General features: G+C 42.1%; 1 protein-coding gene across 1 annotated transcript; it reads right to left on the bottom strand.

The window, feature by feature from the left end:
• Positions 1 to 5240: 5240 nt before the first annotated feature.
• LOC138972981 (alpha-(1,3)-fucosyltransferase C-like) lies at positions 5241 to 13127 on the bottom strand. The gene is made up of 4 exons (XM_070345642.1): positions 12986 to 13127; positions 11206 to 12161; positions 8172 to 8380; positions 5241 to 6139 (listed from the first exon to the last, which is right to left on the bottom strand). Exons 2-4 carry the CDS (start codon positions 12148 to 12150, stop codon positions 5992 to 5994), a joined length of 1302 nt encoding a protein of 433 aa, XP_070201743.1. The 5' UTR covers positions 12151 to 12161; positions 12986 to 13127; the 3' UTR covers positions 5241 to 5991.
• Positions 13128 to 20099: the final 6972 nt, after the last annotated feature.

Genomic DNA, 20099 nt, shown 5'->3' with positions numbered 1-20099 from the left:
ACGTATACACACACACACACTCACACTCACTTACACACACACACACACACACACACACACACACACACACACACACACACACACACACACACACACACAGAGACAGAGACATGAAGCAACCATCAATCCTGACAAGTGGATATGGCTTTGTGAGTGAATTTGAGAGGGAGAATTTCAGTAAAATCACTATAACAATATTTCTTCTTCGCTTCTGCGTGTTTTATTCTCAATTCAAACCTTGCAACAGACAATGATCGGTACATGCAGGCATTCCCGAGTTGTAAACAAATGATTTAATGATCTAAAAGTGTTAAGACAAAAGAAAGCGTAAATGAGTTAAAAACAAAAAGTAAAAAGTAATTTTTATTTTTGTTAAATACTATAAAGGGACCCAAAAAAATCGCACAACCCAAATGACAAAACAAAACAACAACAACAACAACAACAACAACAAAACAACAACAACAACAACAACAACAACAACAACAACAACAACAACAACAACAACAACAAAAAGCCGACTGTATTGTTTACTTACTTTTTTCCTCACACGCAAGGTAGTATGACATTGTGTTGTAAGCATTCACTTTTAATGATCCAATCAGTTTTGATCACATATACTGGTGTTAATGTGCAGAAGCGAACGTCGACCTTATGATCCAAAATGTTTTAATCATGCTGGGATGGACCCAGCGGGGGAGGGGGGGGTGCACAGGGTGCACTTGCACCACCCTCCGGCTTAAAAATAAAAAGAGAGAGATGGTGGTTTTTTTACTTGGGAATTTCACAAGATGTTCCGTGGCAAATTCAAAGCTCAGACGGCACCAGATAGTGCTCACCATTTTGCTTCTTGGGACCGGGGAAGGGTAGAGGGGGGGGGGGAGCCCCCGGACCTCCCTAGCACTCTCGGGCGAGCTGCGAGCCCTTGATTTACACTTTTGAATTCTAAGTGCACAACCCCCCCCCCCCCTCCTATTTACAATCTAATTGAACCTCCCCTGATAACCATGTACAAGTATATGTGTGCTGTATAAGTAGAACCTTATGAACCCATATGTTTTTCCTCACACGCAAGTTTTCACCTGTTGTGAAAGTTTAACCTGATGATTCAAATTCGTTTTTTCTTTCCACGCACGTGTTCGAGAGTAGTAAAGATTCGATCTTTCCAGATGCCTTTGATCCTTTCCGAGTTGACCATCTTGCACAATCATCTCCATTGATCTGTCCAGGCCGTAACATTGGATAAGGGCATCTTCCCAACTGGACAACAACAACAACAACAACAACAACAACAACAACAAAACCACCACCACCACCACCAATAACAACAACCCCACCACCACCACCACCAACAACAACAACAAAACCACCAACACCACCACCACCAACACTACCACCACCAACAACAACAACAACAACAACAACAACAACAACAACAACAACAACAACAAAAGCAACAAAAAGAGGATTGGATGCAACAGCAACAACAAAAGCAACAAACAGAGGATCGGATGCACTCTGCGCAGAGGAGGACTGTTTGTTGATATGATTTTGTATCTGACACTCCTGCCAATATGTGGCATTCATTCCACAAAGAAACATGCCCCACTCTTCAATCAATATCAATCAATATGAGGCTTATATCGCGCGTATTCCAGATAGATAGATAGATAGATAATTTATTGCCAAGTGTACAATACATGAATGAACATAAAAAATACACGAGGAAAGCAGCTTGCTGTGTGATAAAAACAGAAATAAATAGCATTCATACATCTCTGGCGCATAGCATCATACATACATGGGTAAGACAATTTGGTATCACAGTAACTAATACATACACTATACAGACATGGTGAGAACTATGAAACTCTAAGAGCTATCGGAACCACAATAAAAGTACGCAGAATAAGATAGGATCCCCCCCCCCCCCCCCCACTATCAACTACTGTAAGAACTGAACATGTTCCATACTGATAAAATGTACCTCTAAAACAGTACATAAAAATAAACTCTTCCAACACATCACAGTGGTTAAAGAACGACTAAAACTACTAAAACATACTAGATGTGTATTCCGGTAATATAACCAGCTGCTAAACCATAGTCTGGCTTCATCGCGTCACAGTGGTGTCACCATACTAAAACCCACTCTATATATCACAGTATGTAATGTCAGCTACTAAAAGCATACTCCTAGAGCATCCTAAAACGTGTCACAATCTGTAGAGTTCATTTACCGGTTATTAAAAGCCAGGACAGCCTGGGGGTAGAAACTGTTTCTGAATCTTGCCGTACAGCATCTGAGGGTTCTGAGCCTGCGCCCCGAGGGCAGAGGCTGGAAGAGATGACCAGCCGGGAGTGTGGGATCCTGCATGATGGACCTACATTTCCTCATCATGCGCAGGATGTGAAGGGAGTCTATAGAGGGGAGATCTCTGCCAATGATCCTGCTGGCAGCCCTAACGACCTTCTCCAGTTTTTCTTTCTCAAACTGGCAGGAGCTGCTGTACCAAACCGTGGGTACACTTCTAAGCGCAGGGATTTATTTTTTTAATTTTTTTTTTTTATGCGATTTATTTTTGCCGTGTGAGATGGAATTTTTGTACACAATACATCACGCATTCACATCGGCCAGCAGATCGCAGCCATTTTGGCGCATATCCTACTTTTCACGGCCTATTATTCCAAGTCTCACGGGTATTTTGGTAGACATTTTTATTTATGCCAATCCAATTTTGCCAGGAAAGACCTTTTTGTCAATCGTGGGATCTTTAACGTGCACACCCCAATGGGAGCCAGACTGTTGATTTGTGGGATGTGTCTAAGTGAAAGGATGATCTTAACCTGGGTTAAAGGCTAACAAGATGTGTGGCGATGTATATGATCGTGCTTACCGACACAATGCAGGGCTGTGTGAGAGGGAGCAGGGCTCCCACAATGGGTGGCTTGCACCCAAGATGCTGATGAAATGTTGCATTTCAAAGTGCTATGTTGAGTCTATCCTTGAAAAAGGTACATTAGCCGGACAAGGAGGAGGGGGCTTCCAGAACCCCGGACTACCCTCCCCCCAACCTGCAATTCAGCCCTGGAACAGTACCTTAACTCAGAATGCGTCCAGTTTTGTATGATCCCGGTTCTATTAGAAAGCTTGGTTAATTAATATTCATCATATCATTTCGAGGTCACTTTTCTGACAAAAACAATGCTTTACATCGGTGTTCTTTATTAAAACTCGCCGCTAACCCCGTACTGTGTTTGTAGCAGGTGTTTTGTTTCGGTAGACTGATCCGCGCGACGCGTCTTTATACATTGTAGAATATCAATATCACGATCCAATATATTGTCGTCACACGAAAATGTGTCGTTGGTAAGTTGTGACAATTTCAACCGTGTCCTTTTGTTCGTACGCAGATGTTCACGTGCTGTAAAATAATTATCAAGCTTGATGACAATCCTTAATGCGAAATGTCTTTTTTTCTTTTTGTCTGTTGATGCTTTTTGTTTGTTTGTTTGCTTAACGCCCAGCCGACCACGAAGGGCCATATCAGGGCGGTGCTGCTTTGACATATAACGTGCGCCACACACAAGACAGAAGTCGCAGCACAGGCTTCATGTCTCACCCAGTCACATTATTCTGACACCGGACCAACCAGTCCTAGCACTAACCCCATAATGCCAGACGCCAGGCGGAGCAGCCACTAGATTGCCAATTTTAAAGTCTTAGGTATGACCCGGCCGGGGTTCGAACCCACGACCTCCCGATCACGGGGCGGACGCCTTACCACTAGGCCAACCGTTCCGGTTCTCTGTTGATGCTACGCACGCGTTTAATTCATTGGGGGGCCCGGTGGAGCTGAGTGGGTAGAGCACTGGACTTGTGATCGGAAGGTCGCAGGTTCGAATTCGGGCCGGGACGGGCACGGGTCAACTTTATGTGCAGACCCAGAGACGGAGGCCATGTCCCACCCCCGTGCCACCACAATGGCACGTAAAAGACCTTGGTCATTCTGCCATAAGTGCCGGTGGCTGAATACACCTAAACACGCAGACACCTGGGTAGCGCGACTCCTTTGCTGCTAGCTTTCCACTGGGAGGAAACGACCCGAATTTCCCAGCGATGGAACAATAAAGTAACAAGTCGCGTAAGGCGAAATAACAACATTTAGTCAAGCTGTCGAACTCACAGAATGAAACTGAACGCAATGCTTTTTTTCACAAAGACCACATACTCGTAGTTTCGTCAGTCCACCGCTCGTGGCAAAGGCAGTGAAATCGACAAGCCATGCAGAATAGTGCGGTAGTGGTCGCGCTGAGCAGGATAACACGCTTTTCTGTACGTCTATTCTTTTTAGCTTACTGAGTTTGTTTTTAATCCAAACATATCATGTTTATATGTTTTTGGAATCAGGAACCGACAGGGAATAAGATGAAATTGTTTTTAAATCAATTTCGGAAAATTAATTTTAATCGTAATTTTTATATTTTTAATTTTTAGAGCTTGTTTGTAATCCAAATATAACATATGTATATGTTTTTGGAATCAGAAAATGACGAAGAAATACATGAAAATGTTTTTGGATCGTTTAATAAAAAAATACTTTTTATTACAAGTTTCCGATTTTTAATGACCAAAGTCATTAATTAGTTTTTAAGCCACCAAGCTCAAATGCAATACCAAAGTCCGGCCTTTGTCGAAAATTGCTTGGCCAAAATTTCAATCAATTTGATTGAAAAATGAGGGTGTGACAGTGCCGCCTCAGCTTTTACAAAAAGCCGGATATGACGTCATCAAAGGTATTTATTGAAAATGTAAAAAAAAAACGTCCGGGGATATCATTCCCAGGAACTCTCATGTCAAATGTCATAAAGATCGGTCCAGTAGTTTAGTCTGAATCGCTCTACACACACACACGCACAGACAGGGGCGGACGAGGGGGGGGGGGGGTGCACAGGGTGCACGTGCACCCCCCCTCCAGCAAAAAAAAAAAAGAAAAAATTTGGAAAGCTGATTCTATGACCATTTATAAGTTCAAATGGCACAAGATGGCACCATTTTGCTTCTTTGGGCCAAAACATTTTTCGGGGGGGGCATGCCCCCGGACCCCCCTAGCAAATTCAGGCGCTTTGCGCCCATCACATTCACTTTCGATTCAAAGTGCACCCCCCCTTACAAAGCAACTGATCCGCCCCTGACACACACACACACACACACACACACACACACACACACACACACACACACACGCACACACACACACACACACACACACATACACCACGACCCTCGTCTCGATTCCCCCCTCTACGTTAAAATATTTAGTCAAAACTTGACTAAATATAAAAAAATGAAATGAAATTCAGAGGAACTATTATCTTGACCGTATGGCTCTTTGGAGAGAGTGTTGTAAAAATCCAACCTTACTACATTACACTTGTCTTTTCGGACCTTATCTGTATCACACATCTGTTGTCTTTATTTGGTGTTTAACGTCGTTTTCAACCGTTCAAGGTTATATCGCGACGGAGGTAAGGGGGGAGATGGAATAGAGCCACTTGTCAATTGTTTCTTGTTCACAAAAGCACTAATCAAAATTTTGCTCCAGGGGCTTGCAACGTAGTACAATATATTACCTCACTGGGAGAATGCAAGTTTCCAGTACAAAGGACTTAACATTTCTTACACCCATATTGTTTGTATGAGGCATTGTTATGTGTAATTCTTGAATAAAAGCGTTTAAACCCCAGCCATATTCTTTGTATGGGGCGTTGCTATTTGTCATTATTTTAATAAAAGCGTTTAAAACCAAGCCAAGACAGGTCAGAGACAGTGAGCAGAACTATTTTCACGAGAAAGGCTGGTTGGCTGGTTGGTTGGTTATTATTTGTGTATCCTCTCTTCAGCTGTCGGGAAAGGTTATGCATTTAATATCCAAAAAATGTGACCACCACACGCAAATGTCTCCTGCGACGTTGTACACTCTCAGGCTTTCAGACATCTTCTGGGTCGAAGCACACGTCGCTTTCGAACCATTCAGCAATATCGGTGTGGTGGTGATCTTGGCTGTTTAACTCTGGGGAATGGACGATCTCACATAGCTTGCACAACGCTTGGTCCAGCGTGTAGGTCGTCTCGTACCTGAAATGTACAGAGGGGTGACAAAAGTTATGCACACTCGACAAACTACAAACAAAAACAGACCTGTTTACCCTAAACCCGAGGCAAGAGTAGGCCTACTTTCCCAAAAAGTTGAGTGTATTTTTCAAAAAGTTGGTGTACTTTGCAAGCAAAGCCATATGGGCTAGGGAAAATGTACGCGTGGGTGCAAACGTGTTTGTGTAAGAATAGCATGTCCTGTGAACACCTTCAGAATTTCACTCCTTCCAATACAACAGGGATAAAACAATGTTATTTACCTGTCAGTTTATAGCATTATAACCAGTGTCTTCCAAACAGATTGATGATGAAAAGATGAAGTTCGTGAAATAACATCTGCGGTTGACAGTGGCAAGTTCATTTTTACAATCATCTCAGAAAACATTGCTTCAGCATGGACTACAGCCTTTTCTTCTGGCAGGATTTGCTTTGCGGGAATGAACTTCATAATTCCCAGGCTGCTTTCAGCGGATTTCATTGCAGCAACCTTGTCCAGGTGAGATTTGGAACTGCAGTGTCGTTCGATGTCATATTTCCCAGCATGGCCAACGGAGAAATCTGATTTACAATACTTGCAGTGTGCATGACTTTTTCCCATAGTAGACTCCACAAAATCTGCTGCTTCTGCTGTTTAGATTTGGTACAGTCATCCGAAACTGGCACATTTTTCCGCTTCATTTTGCCACGATTGCCCAGATGATCGCACGTGCCAACAACTGAACAAGGTTTCCACAGCTGAAGACTTGCTGTCATGGTTATCTCCCTTCGACCGAAACCGGTATCAGTTGTACCATCCCGTAATCAGCACACCAACACCGGAAAACGTATTGTAGACTTTTCTTAGGCGTATTTTGTGTGTGTGTCGCGTATTTGCGTACCGATAATAATTTGGCGTACAAAATACGCCCAAATCGTACTGGTAAACAGGTCTGCAAAAATGTGCAGCGTCGCGCGAAACTTCGATTCGTCGGAACTAAACAAGGGAGCCGCGTCACAAAGTTTATTTGGTACAACAGTACATGATGTGACCTTTTCGTCCCAGAAGTTTATTAAGTGTCGTCTCTGTTGTTGTTGTTGTTGTTGTTGTTGTTGTTGTTGTTGTTGTTGTTGTTTGTTTGTTGTTGTTTTTTTGTTGGTTTTTTTGCTGCGTGCTTGTGGGATTATGAACTTGTCAGGTATCTTCTTCTTCTTCTGCGTTCATGGGCTGAAACTCCCACGTACACTCGTGTTATTTGCACGAGTGGGGTTCAACGTGTATGACCGTTTTTACCCCGCCATTCAGGCAGCCACACGCCGCTTTCGGAGGATGCATGCTTGGTATTTTCGTATTTCTATAACACACCGAACTCTGACATGGGTTATATGATCTTTTCCGTGCGCATTTGGTCTTGTGCTTGCGTGTACACACGAAGGAGGATAAGGCTCTAGCAGGTCTGTCATACTAATATAAAGATTACGCGTATAGTGTGCAACTGCCATATTGGCATGCAGACAAACAGACAGACAGCCAGCCAGCCAGACGGACAGATAATCAGAAAGACAATCAGAAAGACAGCCAGCCAACTAGCCAGACGAACGGACAGAAAGACAACCAGACAGCCAGCTAGCCAGACAGACAGACAGACAGACAGACAGACAGACAGCCAGCTAGCCAGACGGACGGACAGAAAGACAGACAGTCAAAGGACAGACAGACGGCAAGCCAGCCAGCCAGACAGACAGACAGACAGACAGACATACGTACGGAGGGATGGATGGACGGCAGGACGGACAGACAGACAGAGAGCCAGTCAGCCAGCCAGCCAGTCAGCCAGACATACGTACGGAGGGACGGATGGACAGACAGCCAGCCAGCTAGCCAGCCAGCCATAAAGCAAGACAGACAGACAGACATATAGACATACAGACAGACAGACAGACAAACAGATAGACATAAAGACAGACAGACAGAAAGCAAGACAGACAGACAGACAGACAAGCAGACAAGCAGACAGAAAGAGAGAGGGCACTCTACCTGTCTTTCCTCTCCAGAATGGCAGCATAGCGGTACGCATCAGACGCCAAAGCCTTCAGGTGCGTCGCCAGATCGGCCGGGGAGGAAAAATCAGCGGTGTTGATAAAGGTACCGGGAGGAAAATACCTGTCATAATCCGCATGACCTCTCACCACTGGGATGACGTCAGTGTTGTTGTAGGTGTCAAAGAACTTCTCCGTCACGTAGTCCTTGAGAAGATGACATTGATAAAATGAACCGAGAAAGAGATAAAGATAGATAAATACGTACATATATATATATATATATATATATATATATATACAGGGCCGGACCAAGTTCGTTTGAGTGGGGGGGGGGGGGGGGGGTGTTCCAACTGAAGGCAGGGGTCCAAAGTCCACTTTTTTTTTCTCTGAGAGGTACATTGGATGGCCAGGGGGGGGGGGGGGGGGGGTTCCGGAACCCCAGGAACCCCCCCCCCCAGATCCGGCCCTGTATATATCAGTAAATAAACTATGCTAACTTAAAACACTTGGTCAAAACTGAACAAAATGTAAAAAGGAAGAAGAAATGAATAAACCAACAAAATGATCAATCCATAAAATGTTAATGTCCATTTTGATGGCGTGGGTCTTGTGCAACCGGTACTCTTAAAAAAAACGCAGTCAAACGAACACACACACGCACGCGCGCGCGCGCGCCAACACACTCACACAGATTAATAATTACAAGCCTTAAAGGTTAAACAAACAATTTTGACACAATAGTCTCGTCTTCTCTGCCAAACTAATGAGAGTTTTGATTGGTATGGATACAGAACTGACTGGAATACCCACCCGTCAACTTTCAATAATGATCTCTAGCTGTCTTCACGTGCAAAACTTGTTACCCAAATAATGTTAGCTATAATTATTGAATGCCGTATTTCAGAATGTTTGGCTTGAGCTTACTATTACAGTCGAACCTGCCCACCTCTCAAAAGAGACCACCTGTCCGCAACGACCGCTCCCGAGGATCCCAAACGAGTGTTCTTTTTCCCCATATAGCCTTGGGCCTCATTTATATGTTCATAGAGACCACCTGTCCGCAACGACCGCTCCCGAGGATCCCAAACGAGTGTTCTTTTTCCCCACATAGCCTAGGGCCTCATTTATATGTTCATAGAGACCACCTGTCCGCAACGACCGCTCCCGAGGATCCCAAACGAGTGTTCTTTTTCCCCACATAGCCTAGGGCCTCATTTATATGTTCATAGAGACGCCCTGTCCGCAACGACCGCTCCCGAGGATCCCAAACGAGCGTTCTTTTTCCCCATATAGCCTTGGGCCTCATTTATATGTTCATAGAGACCACCTGTCCGCAACGACCGAGGAGCGATCTGGTCATACTGGTCAATAATAAAGCATGAACAGGTAATAGCTGCAGAATTGGTGTTCCGATAAGTAAATGTATATTCATGTAGTGAAAACATACCTTGCTCCACGATCATGTACCTTGTAGTAATCTTTAACTTTAGTGTGTAACATTCATAGCTCAGAATTCAGAGGCATCTAAGCCTTCGAATTTGCAGAACCTGCACTTGTAAGTAAAACAAGTCATTTTAGATCCCTTTGAAGTCACGGAATGAACTGTACCTTTGTGTACGATTGCATTTCGTTTACATGCGACAAAGACGGCATTATCCGTGAATTGTGACAGGGGACGTAACTCTGTTGTGTAAATGATGTCCCTTGGTTGAAAACGTAAGCTTGTTGGCGTCATTTTCGTCGATCAAACAGACGCTCAGAAGGTACCCGTCACGGACTTGGCAATTGGTCAGAAGGTCAGAAGCGTTTATGATATCACTTAACACAGCAGGTGTAAGGATATTGTGAAAAGGACTTTAATCAAGTGAGTCTCCATGTTGTTCAGACAGGTCTTACCTGTTGACTAACACAGTCTGGAGATGTTAGGGCAGTTTTGCCTTTCACTATAGCTAGAACGTTTGAGGCAAGGGCATGGGCCTCCTCTTTGGCAGTCCTCTGGTCGGGCTTTTTTGGCTGAAGTACTGGAGTCGGCTTACTGGCGGTCTGAGGAGGTTTTTATTAACTTCTACCTCAGAGACGTCTTGAGACAGGACGGCAGTTTCGCGTTACCTGTTATGGTAGTCGCAGGACAGGTCCTAATATTATAATTTCTCTATATACCCGCCACCTATAGTAGCAATCTGCTATTTGTGAGTTGGGTAAAGATATGTAATTTAATCCAAAATTTTAATAATAAATTTTCATTTAATTAATATACTTACCCAACTCACAACGTTTATTCCCTCCCGCCTCCCCGCTGTGGTTGTACTGGGGTCTAAAAAAGAGTGAGTTGGGCTTCGTCTGGAATGATGAATTGGCGGCATATGCGCACGCATACGGAAGTCAGACAAGCAATAGTCGGACATTATGGGATGGATCACTTTCTTTTTTAGAGTGGTCTCCCTTGTTACCAAGGGGACGCGTACAGCGATACCAGCACTGAACTAGAGTTAATTGCTTAAGTTTGGAGCTCAATCCGTCAATTAATTTCACGACATATGTTCTTTGGCTTGCTCACAGGGACTTGTACCAAAAATAAGTAAAGAATGCCACTGGATTCTGAGCAATGAATTTAACACACTAAAGTTCAAGATTATCTACCTTGTTTATCGTATATATATAAAAAAAAAAGTGTAAACCACCACAGGTACCGGCACGGTTGGCCAAGTGGTAAGGCGTCCGCCCCGTGATCGGGAGGTCGTGGGTTCGAACCCCGGCCGGGTCATACCTAAGACTTTAAAATTGGCAATCTAGTGGCTGCTCCGCCTGGTGTTTGGCATTATGGGGTTTGTGCTAGGACTGGTTGGTCCGGTGTCAGAATAATGTGACTGGGTGAGACATGAAGCCTGTGCTGCGACTTCTGTCTTGTGTGTGGCGCACGTTATGTCAAAGCAGCACCGCCCTGATATGGCTCTTCGTGGTCGGCTGGGCGTTAAGCAAACAAACAAACAAAACAAACACCACTGGTTAGACTGTACCACTTGACTCACCAGACAAAAGGAGTTCTCAAAGGCAAGGTAGAACCTGTAATCAGTGTGCAGAAGCTCCCTGCACCTCTCGCTCTCCGCCTTGGAACAATTATACGGACCACACTGTCCGAACACATCCACGTCGATGTGTTTCTGCAGTTCTTTCACGTACAGCTCTCGCTTACTCTGAGTGCGACAGTTGCTCACAAACCACGCCGCCATTTTGGTCTTGCGAGCCGCGATGGCGACGTAATTCTTCCGGGGAGGTAACTCTTTACGAATCAACATACCCACAGGGAAGAAAATGTCGGAATCGAGTCTGTACGACATGGTGAAGTTGAAGACACCAGCCCACCCTGGGAAGCTGTAAGAATGGCAGCAATGGGTGGGAGCTTCTTGCGATAAAGCCACCCAAACTTGATCTGGCCTTTTCCCGAAGCTCGGTCTGTATTGATTGCGTGGGACATGTGACACATCCACAACCACCGCCGCAGACTTGTACAGGGCGAAATAATCGCTCGTCAGCTTGCAGGTCTTCACTGCGCATGCCCGGAAGTCGTCTTCGGCCTGCACGTTCATCCAGGGAGGCCTGCTGAAGACGAAGATGGTTTTCTTGGACACCGAGCCGAAGAGATAATTCCTCAGACTGGACTTTGGTGGGAATTCCATCGGTTTGGTGATGTAAGGGGAGGGGATCTTTTCCTCTCCGCGAACGTACCGAAGAATCTTGTGAAACCATCCAGACTGACCAGCGCTGAGCTCATCGCCAGGAGATAAGGTGCTTCCGGAATGTGGTGACGCGGTTTTGTGACGTTGTTGTTGCAGCTCGACGTCATCAAGGGGCTGGTAAGGCGTCATCGTGTCCGGCGCGGGTGGGGAGAGGAAGAGGAAGAGGTTTGCACAACACAGGAGGATCCACGCCCCCACAAAAACGGCGAAGATTCGTAAAAGTCGTCTGCGACGCATCGTGCAGTTATCTACAATGAAGCAGAAAGATAAACCACGATCAGACAACTACCTACTCAGAATTGTATCGTCACCGTGCCATCACGGGGAATTGTTTGCTAACTATGTACAGTTGACACCCCTGCCCACCCCCCTTTGTTTTTTTATAACTTAAACAAAACTGTGAATCGGATTTTAAGGGATCAAGGGAGCCCTCAACTGAGAATAAATGTACAGAAATGATGAACAGAAAATTAACCAAAACATCTAAGGAGAAGAAAAGGGTAATAGAAATGGCTACATTGTATATCCCTTATGGGTGTGCAACATGATCAGACAATTAAAGACTCAAGACTCAGGGTTGAATTGTCCCTGAACTATCATAAGACAATGTGTGTGTGTGTGTGTGTGTGTGTGTGTGTGTGCGTGCGTGCGTGCGTGCGTGTGTGTGTGTGTGTGTGTGTGTGTGTGTGTGTTTTAATAAAACAAATTTTGAGGTATTATTGTTATTTACGGTAGGCAATTGCGGAATAGCCTTTTAGTCATAAAACCGGTTTTAACATAAACGACATCATCACAAAGATCTGCACACAAACTCATCTGCTTAGGTATTGTTGTGTGTGAGTTGCACGCAGGCACACACACACACACACACACACACACACACACACACACACACACACACACACATACACACACAAAATACATGAACGATATAAAGCAAGTGTCGAAAAAAGAAACAAAGTAAGGATATTGGAAATGAAGCAAGAACTTGACAACCAAAGAAGTTGAAGTACGTGCACAAAAGAAACAACAACCAAAATACAGATGAAGTCTTTGAAACTAATCTCCATACCTGAAAACTTACGTACAACTCAGCACCGTGTCCGCACACACGAACAGCAGGCCTAGAAGTGAAGGCACGGCTCGTGGGTGAGGCTTCGCTCTTGGCTCTTGCTCGGGCTTCTCCTGGCTGTAACGAATTTAATCTATTTCGCGCCAACCTTATGTCAACCACAGCAACTGCTAATGAATCCAAATTTCTATACTTGTATCGACTGGGGAACAGTGTACAGAAAACAAAATTACTTGTTATAATATTATGTGAGTATTGTCATTAAAAAGGGTGATACTCCCACCTACAGAAATATATTAATTGGCACAGGTATGCACGGATGCACACTCAATAATACACGTACACACATACTATGCGCACGCGTGCGTGGCTTTCAATAAACCAGAGACATAGGCATGTGAAATGATCAACACCATCATCTGCAGGTCTTTAAATCTTTGCATTTTCAGGGTTTGATGACCTCTAGATATAAGTTCGCTTGATCCTGGTAAAATTTCAAGTAATGGGTTTTATTTTTATTTTTATTTAATCTATTTACGAGAATTTATATCGCGCACATATCTCACCACACGAGGCGACTCAAGGCGCATGTTACCTAATGGGTTTGAGCTTGAGTTAGGTAGTAAGCAGCTGAATTATTTTTGGTTCATATTACTAATGGCGAAGGTAATTCGTAGGAGCCATTCGCTTTCTTCTTTCTTTTTACATTTAGTCAAATTTTGACTGAATGTTTTAACACAGAGGGGGGATCGAGACGAGGGTCGTGGTGTGTGTGTGTGTCTGTGTGTGTGTGTGTGTGTGTGTGTGTGTGTGCGTGTGTATGTGTAGAGCGATTCAAAGAAACTACTGGACCGATCTGCATGAAACTTTACATGAGAGTTCCTGAGTATGATATCCCCACCACCACCACCCTCGTCTAAGATTCCCAGTCCATCTGAAAACATTGCAAGGTAAAATGTAAAAAGAATGAATCGGTTGTTTCGTATGCCTGCAGTGAGACAGCGACATTGCCATTTATTAGCTATTGATCAATCCAAAAGTAAGCTTAAGGCGTAAGGGTCACCCAGAATTTGGAAACAAATAGTTTTTCAGATATACTAAATTATGATGTTGCCAAAAGCTAGAAAAATATCTCTATTTTCATGTGCAGTTTACATTTTGTCTCTAGCATACATAGTTTTCTTGCAATAAGTGCTCAAAGTAGGTTGGTGGGAATTAAAAATCACTTTAATCAAGGGTCTGTTGAATGAAATTATCGTTTCTGATGATGAATTTGATTCCAAAAACTGCTCAGAACAGTCTGACACAGATGATGAATCAGACAGTAGCTCAAGTGAAGATAGTTTTGATTCTGATTTCTTGATGACCCCCCCTAAGGGACATAGACTGATAGGTGTTGAACTGTTTGCTGTTTTATGTGGTGAAAGTTCGCGCGAAATCACAGAGCAGCTACACTGTCTGCATGATCAACTGTTTTAAATATTCACCTATTCCATTGAAACTGTGCACATCAAATGTTCACTTGACTGGCTCTATTTTGTTCTAAAATGAAGCTGATAATCAGAAAAATAGAATTTTGTTGATTGTGTGATTTGAGCCAATGTCAAAAGGTGCTGTCTGACAGCTTCGAAAATCAAAGTACATCCAAAGTAAAATGACTGGTGTTTTGAGTTGCTTAACACATTCAGTATATAGTTTCTAAAGGAGAAAAGGGAAAATCTTTCACAACGGCTGTGTTATTTGGCCGTTAAGTTGAGGCTTGACGAGTGTCTCTTGTGGCATGTAAGGACATAAACCTGATTTTTTCAATTTTTTTTCTAGAACTTTCATTTCTACTGAGCTCGCATATGAGTATTGGGGTGTAGATTAAATATAATCAAGGTAAAAGCGCATAAAAGAAAGAAATTAAACATTTTGTGGAAAAAAATGAACTTTGATAAAAAAAAAGTGTCTAGTGTGACATTGTGACGACAAAGCTTAAATTAGCCAGAAATGGTACCAAACTTCAAAATATAGTGGTTATTTTCATTGTTTTTCCTTTTCACCGACAGTTTTTGTTCAAAACTGGTTCTTTTGTGTATCAAGTTGAACAACAACATTTTTTGGAAGCTTTTTTAAAGTTTGAGTTTTTGTGACGCAAAGAGTCACGCTAGACACGCAATTTTCAAACTTTAATAATTTCTTTAAAAAGCGGACAAATGGGACGAAAAACACACAGAACTATGTATTGGGGTTCATGCAATCATTTGGTTTAAATCCAACTGCCCAGAAAAAAGCTTATTAGCATTTTTTCTAAAACTATCGAGAGTACTCAAACACCTTGTCAAAATACGTCCCTAAAAAGCACTAATTTGCGTAATGAATGAGGAGCAGAATTTTAACTGTTTATAGTTAGTCTTTGGTTTTTCTCTGCGATCATCTTTATTCATTAATCTCTCAGAAAAACCAAAAGTTCCATCTGAGTGTACATTCAGTAAATAGTTACAGAACTTATAAAATACCTAGCGTACCCACAGCACCTTTTGACATTGGCTCATATACCATAATAATATATAGAATTACAGTATAGTATTCTTTTGCTAATGCTACTAAAAGCAAAATTTCCAACAAAACAGAAAGCTTTTAGAACATAATGTAGGTAATGATGCTTTAAATATGAATGCCAATTTATTTTTCAATTGGACACATACTTTTTTCCCAAGAGTGCATTGAAAAATGCAAAAATGCTAATTTTTGCAGGTTTATTTTGCCCATTTTTTTACGAACTAAATAATGTTTTCAGTTGTTCTATTTAATTTAGACATTCAAACTTAATGTTTTCTGAAAATATAATGATTTTTGAAGAAAACTACCAAACATCAAGCCAATTCATTGATTGCAAGTGACTGAATAAAAAAAAGAACAGTTTTGGCTTGTTTGTTTGTTTGTTTATTTTTTGCTTAACGTCCAGCCGACTACGCAGAGCCATATCAGGACGAGGAAGGGGGGGATGAAGGGGGCCACTTGTCAAGCGATTCCTGTTTACAAATGCACTAACCCATTACTTGTGTCCCAGCAGGCTTTAGTAAAACTAAATTAATACCTACTGGAAGATTACCAGTTTCCAGTATGTTAAAATAGGCTTAACCTATCTACTGCTGGACTTACATCAGAACACTAACAGATTAACAACAGTTTTGGTCCGACAATCTGGGTGACCCTTACGCCTTAAAGAATTCAACCCTGACTAGCTCATACTGTGATAGCCCAGACTATCTATAATCAATCAAAATGAAGCTAATGAAAATACAGCAGTTTCACAAAGATTATTAATACTTAATATTAACACGCTTCCACGTAAATCAGTAACAACTGGACATGGCCATGCGAATATCCAAGCTTGCTCTTTTTGTCCATGTTATAGGTACGCGTGTGTGAAAATGTGCGTGTGTGTGAGAGAGAGAGAGAGAGAGAGAGAGAGAGAGAGAGAGAGAGAGAGAGAGAGAGAGAGAGAGAGAGAGAGAGAGAGAGAGAGAGAGAGAGAGAGAGAGAGAGAGAGAGAGAGAGAGAGAGAGAGAATGTTGCGACAGAACTAATGTACCTCCTTCAAATGAGGAATAATCCAGGAAAAACTGACCACATGAAAAGAGTAAGGATTGCATGGTCAGCCAACCAACACTTCACACACACACACATACAGATAGACTGTCAGACAGAAAAGGAGACACAGAAACAAGAGAGAGAGAGACAGAGAGAGAGAGTGTGTGTGTGTGTGGGGGGGGGGGGAATTAAGCACAATTCATAAGAACTAACAACAAAACAACAGACATTTTACAATTTATTCCATAACAACATGCCCAACTTGACATTATATTACTATGTGAATTTTTTTTTTTTAAAGATACTTTCCTTATATCACAAATAATAAAGCATACCAGACGTTGCAAGTAGGTAGGATTCAGCAATTGTACTTCCTACCTTATCAGATTGAATCAATATCAATAAAGAAAATTAAAACAAAAATAGTCCCATGTTATCATTTAAGTACATTTTTTTGTGTATTTCTGAACAGAATAACTGTCTAGATTTCATCCTATATTACTAATACAAGTTTATAATGCGGATGGTGACAACTTCTGCCATAGATCTTGTTCATGTTAGAAATAAAATGCATTACTGGTTTAAATGCAACAATTATTATTTAAGAATGTGTTTTCTCTGCTCAAGATCTTTCCCTGTAGGCCATATATTAAATAAATACAAAAGTGCTTTGCAATGAATAATGATCCCAAATGTTTCTTCTCTGTACAGTGTAAAATACCAGCCAAGAAACGGTGTACATATGAATTACTTTGTTGTAGTTTTCTCCTTGACATACATACAGTTCTACTTTGTCAGTTTAAAACTGCATCAACAATCATATATCGAATCCATAGATTTTGAGACACTAACATGGCTACAACTCATATACAAAAGTAGCAGATTAACCCATACATCATTCAATGGTCATAGAATTCAAAATTCAACAAAAATAGATGTAGTAAGAGAAATGACATAAATGTTGTTGTTCCATAAATATATTTGAACATGAAGGAAAAAGCCACAACTTAACAATAAAGATACAGCAATAAACTGTGTTAATTCTGCCAATTCTTGTTAAAAACAGTGTTTAAGTTGGTGAGAATTAGTTGGTGAGAATGTTGTTTTGTTTGTTTGTTTATTTGTTGCTTAACGTCCAGCCGACTACGCAGAGCCATATCAGGACGAGGAGGGGGGGGGATGAAGGGGGCCACTTGTCAAGCGAATCCTGTTTACAAATGCACTAACCCATTACTTGTGTCCCAGCAGGCTTTAGTAAAACTAAATTAATACCTACTGGAAGATTACCAGTTTCCAGTATGTTAAAATAGGCTTAACCTATCTACTGCTGGACTTACATCAGAACACTAACAGATTAAACTATACATGAATCGCGAGACAAGCGGCAAGAGAAGAGATTTTTGGAAAAAATACAGGTGAATGAGCAAGAAGGCAGAAAAAAGAAAAGAATTCATGAAGAAAAAGAGAGCATGACAGGAAAGAGGAACCAAAAATCTACCTAACAGCAAACTAGAAAGCTCCTGTGGTTCCAAAAACAGGAGGGGCCTTTAATTTCATAACCGCAGTGCCCCACTGCGGGAGTGAGAATGTTGAAGTTTATCCAAAACACAACTACCATCTTGTCACTGACCTAAGTCTAAAGATTGCCCTATAATTTGTTTCACAATTAAAAACACAAAACAAAAATATGGCCCTGTATCTATTCCATCAATTATATAACTGCCTTTTCTTTTTTCTCTCACTCCAATAACCCTCTTGTACTTTTTCAAGCAGTGTAAATTAGAAAGAAATAACCTGCCACAACATATTCAGGGGCATGTGAGACAGACAAGAAACAATTTAGCCCGCTACTAACTACAGCCGAACCAAGCCAGCGAACGTTCGGCGAATGTTACACCGTGCCTGGTTTGGTGTACTAACTAGCCGCGAAATGTATCGGTGATACCGGTCACATGATCAAGAAATATCACGCAAGAAGACTCGTGATCGGTTGACAGCTTTATAGCCGTCAGTATTGTTACTATTCAAGGATGAAGATTCAAACATATTCAACCAATGAAAAGTCAGTTCGCCGATGACGCGCCGAATGTTTGCAGGATTGTATCGGCGAACCGCGAACGTAACAGGTGCAACCCAAAAATAAGGTAATCCCCTGATTTGATGACGTTGCCGAACGGTCGCCGAATGTTCGCCGAACTAGTTCGGCTGTAGTTAGTGGCGGGCTTGAGAAACAAACAAATGAACAAAGCAAAAATACATTCACACAGAAAATAATCCGACAGTAAATGCATATTGTTTCGATCAAGGCCAAGCCACAAATCTTTCATTCTTTCTTTCTTTATTTGGTGTTTTACGTCGTTTTCAACCACGAAGGTTATATCGCGACGGGGGAAGGGGGGAGATGGGATAGAGCCACTTGTCAATTGTTTCTTGTTCACAAAAGCACTAATCAAAAATTTGCTCCAGGGGCTTGCAACGTAGTACAATATATTACCTTACTGGGAGAATGCAAGTTTCCAGTACAAAGGACTTAACATTTCTTACATACTGCTTGACTAAAATCTTTACAAACATTGACTATATTCCATACAAGAAACACTTAACAAGGGTAAAAGGAGAAACAGAATCCGTTAGTCGCCTCTTACGACATGCTGGGGAGCATCGGGTAAATTCTTTCTCGTCCCAACCAATATGGGACTCCCCCTAACCCGCGGGGGGCAGCTACAAATCACACGTTTTCATCTCACACAAAAAGTTTGTCACATAATAGATATTGCACATATGGATATTCTCTTGTCATGATTAAAAGCTCTTTTTTTTATGGATCAAAGAAAAACACTGCCTTTATTGGTTTATATCTGATCTGTCAAGCTTTGTTCAAAGGGCATGGGGAACAGTGATGAAGCTAATTCTCAATATTCTTTCTTTCTTTATTTGGTGTTTAACGTCGTTTTCAACCACGAAGATTATATCGCGACGAATTCTCAAGATGGTCAAAAGTTCAACCTATAAAGAGTAGAAGAAAACACATGTAATTCTTCCCCCACCACCAGCATTATTGGAAACAGATATTATATCAATGTTTGATTTTATCCTTTCTATTCCTTGCCCCCCCTCCCCCCCTCCCCTGCCCCCCTCCCCCACACACACACAACCTCCTAGCCTTTTAGCCATGGCTTAGATAGTCCAAATTCTAATAGAGCTATCAACCACAAACTACAATCTCCTGGTTGAACTCTGTGCGAGGTTCATTCACCGTCAAACTGATCAATAAATCTCAAAATGTTCACACGTTCTTTTAGTATGTCACGTCACTCTGATTAGGCGAACTTGGGGGAAAGCGCAACAAACGCATGGAAATATGACTATTTTCACAATTAATTCACAGGAAAAGAGCTAACTTATAATCAAACAAGGAAAAAACTGCTGGCATCAATTGACAAACATACAGATCGAGAACGAGATAAACAGACACATACATATGCACAGACACACCGACATGCACAGACGCACACAAACACTCAGGCACTGACAA

Source organism: Littorina saxatilis, linkage group LG8 (assembly GCF_037325665.1).
Source record: "Littorina saxatilis isolate snail1 linkage group LG8, US_GU_Lsax_2.0, whole genome shotgun sequence".
Lineage (NCBI taxonomy): Eukaryota > Metazoa > Mollusca > Gastropoda > Littorinimorpha > Littorinidae > Littorina > Littorina saxatilis.
Note: the sequence above shows the minus strand (reverse complement) of the source record. Positions and strands in the feature narration are given on the sequence as shown.

Coding starts and splice junctions, on each gene's coding strand:
- LOC138972981 (XM_070345642.1), bottom strand. CDS start 12,150: ATGCGTCGCAGACGACTTTTACGAATCTTCGCCGTTTTTGTGGGGGCG. Junction 8,381..11,205: donor TTGAGAACTCCTTTTGTCTG/GTGAGTCAAGTG, acceptor CATCTTCTCAAG/GACTACGTGACGGAGAAGTT. Junction 6,140..8,171: donor ATTCTGGAGAGGAAAGACAG/GTAGAGTGCCCT, acceptor TGTACATTTCAG/GTACGAGACGACCTACACGC.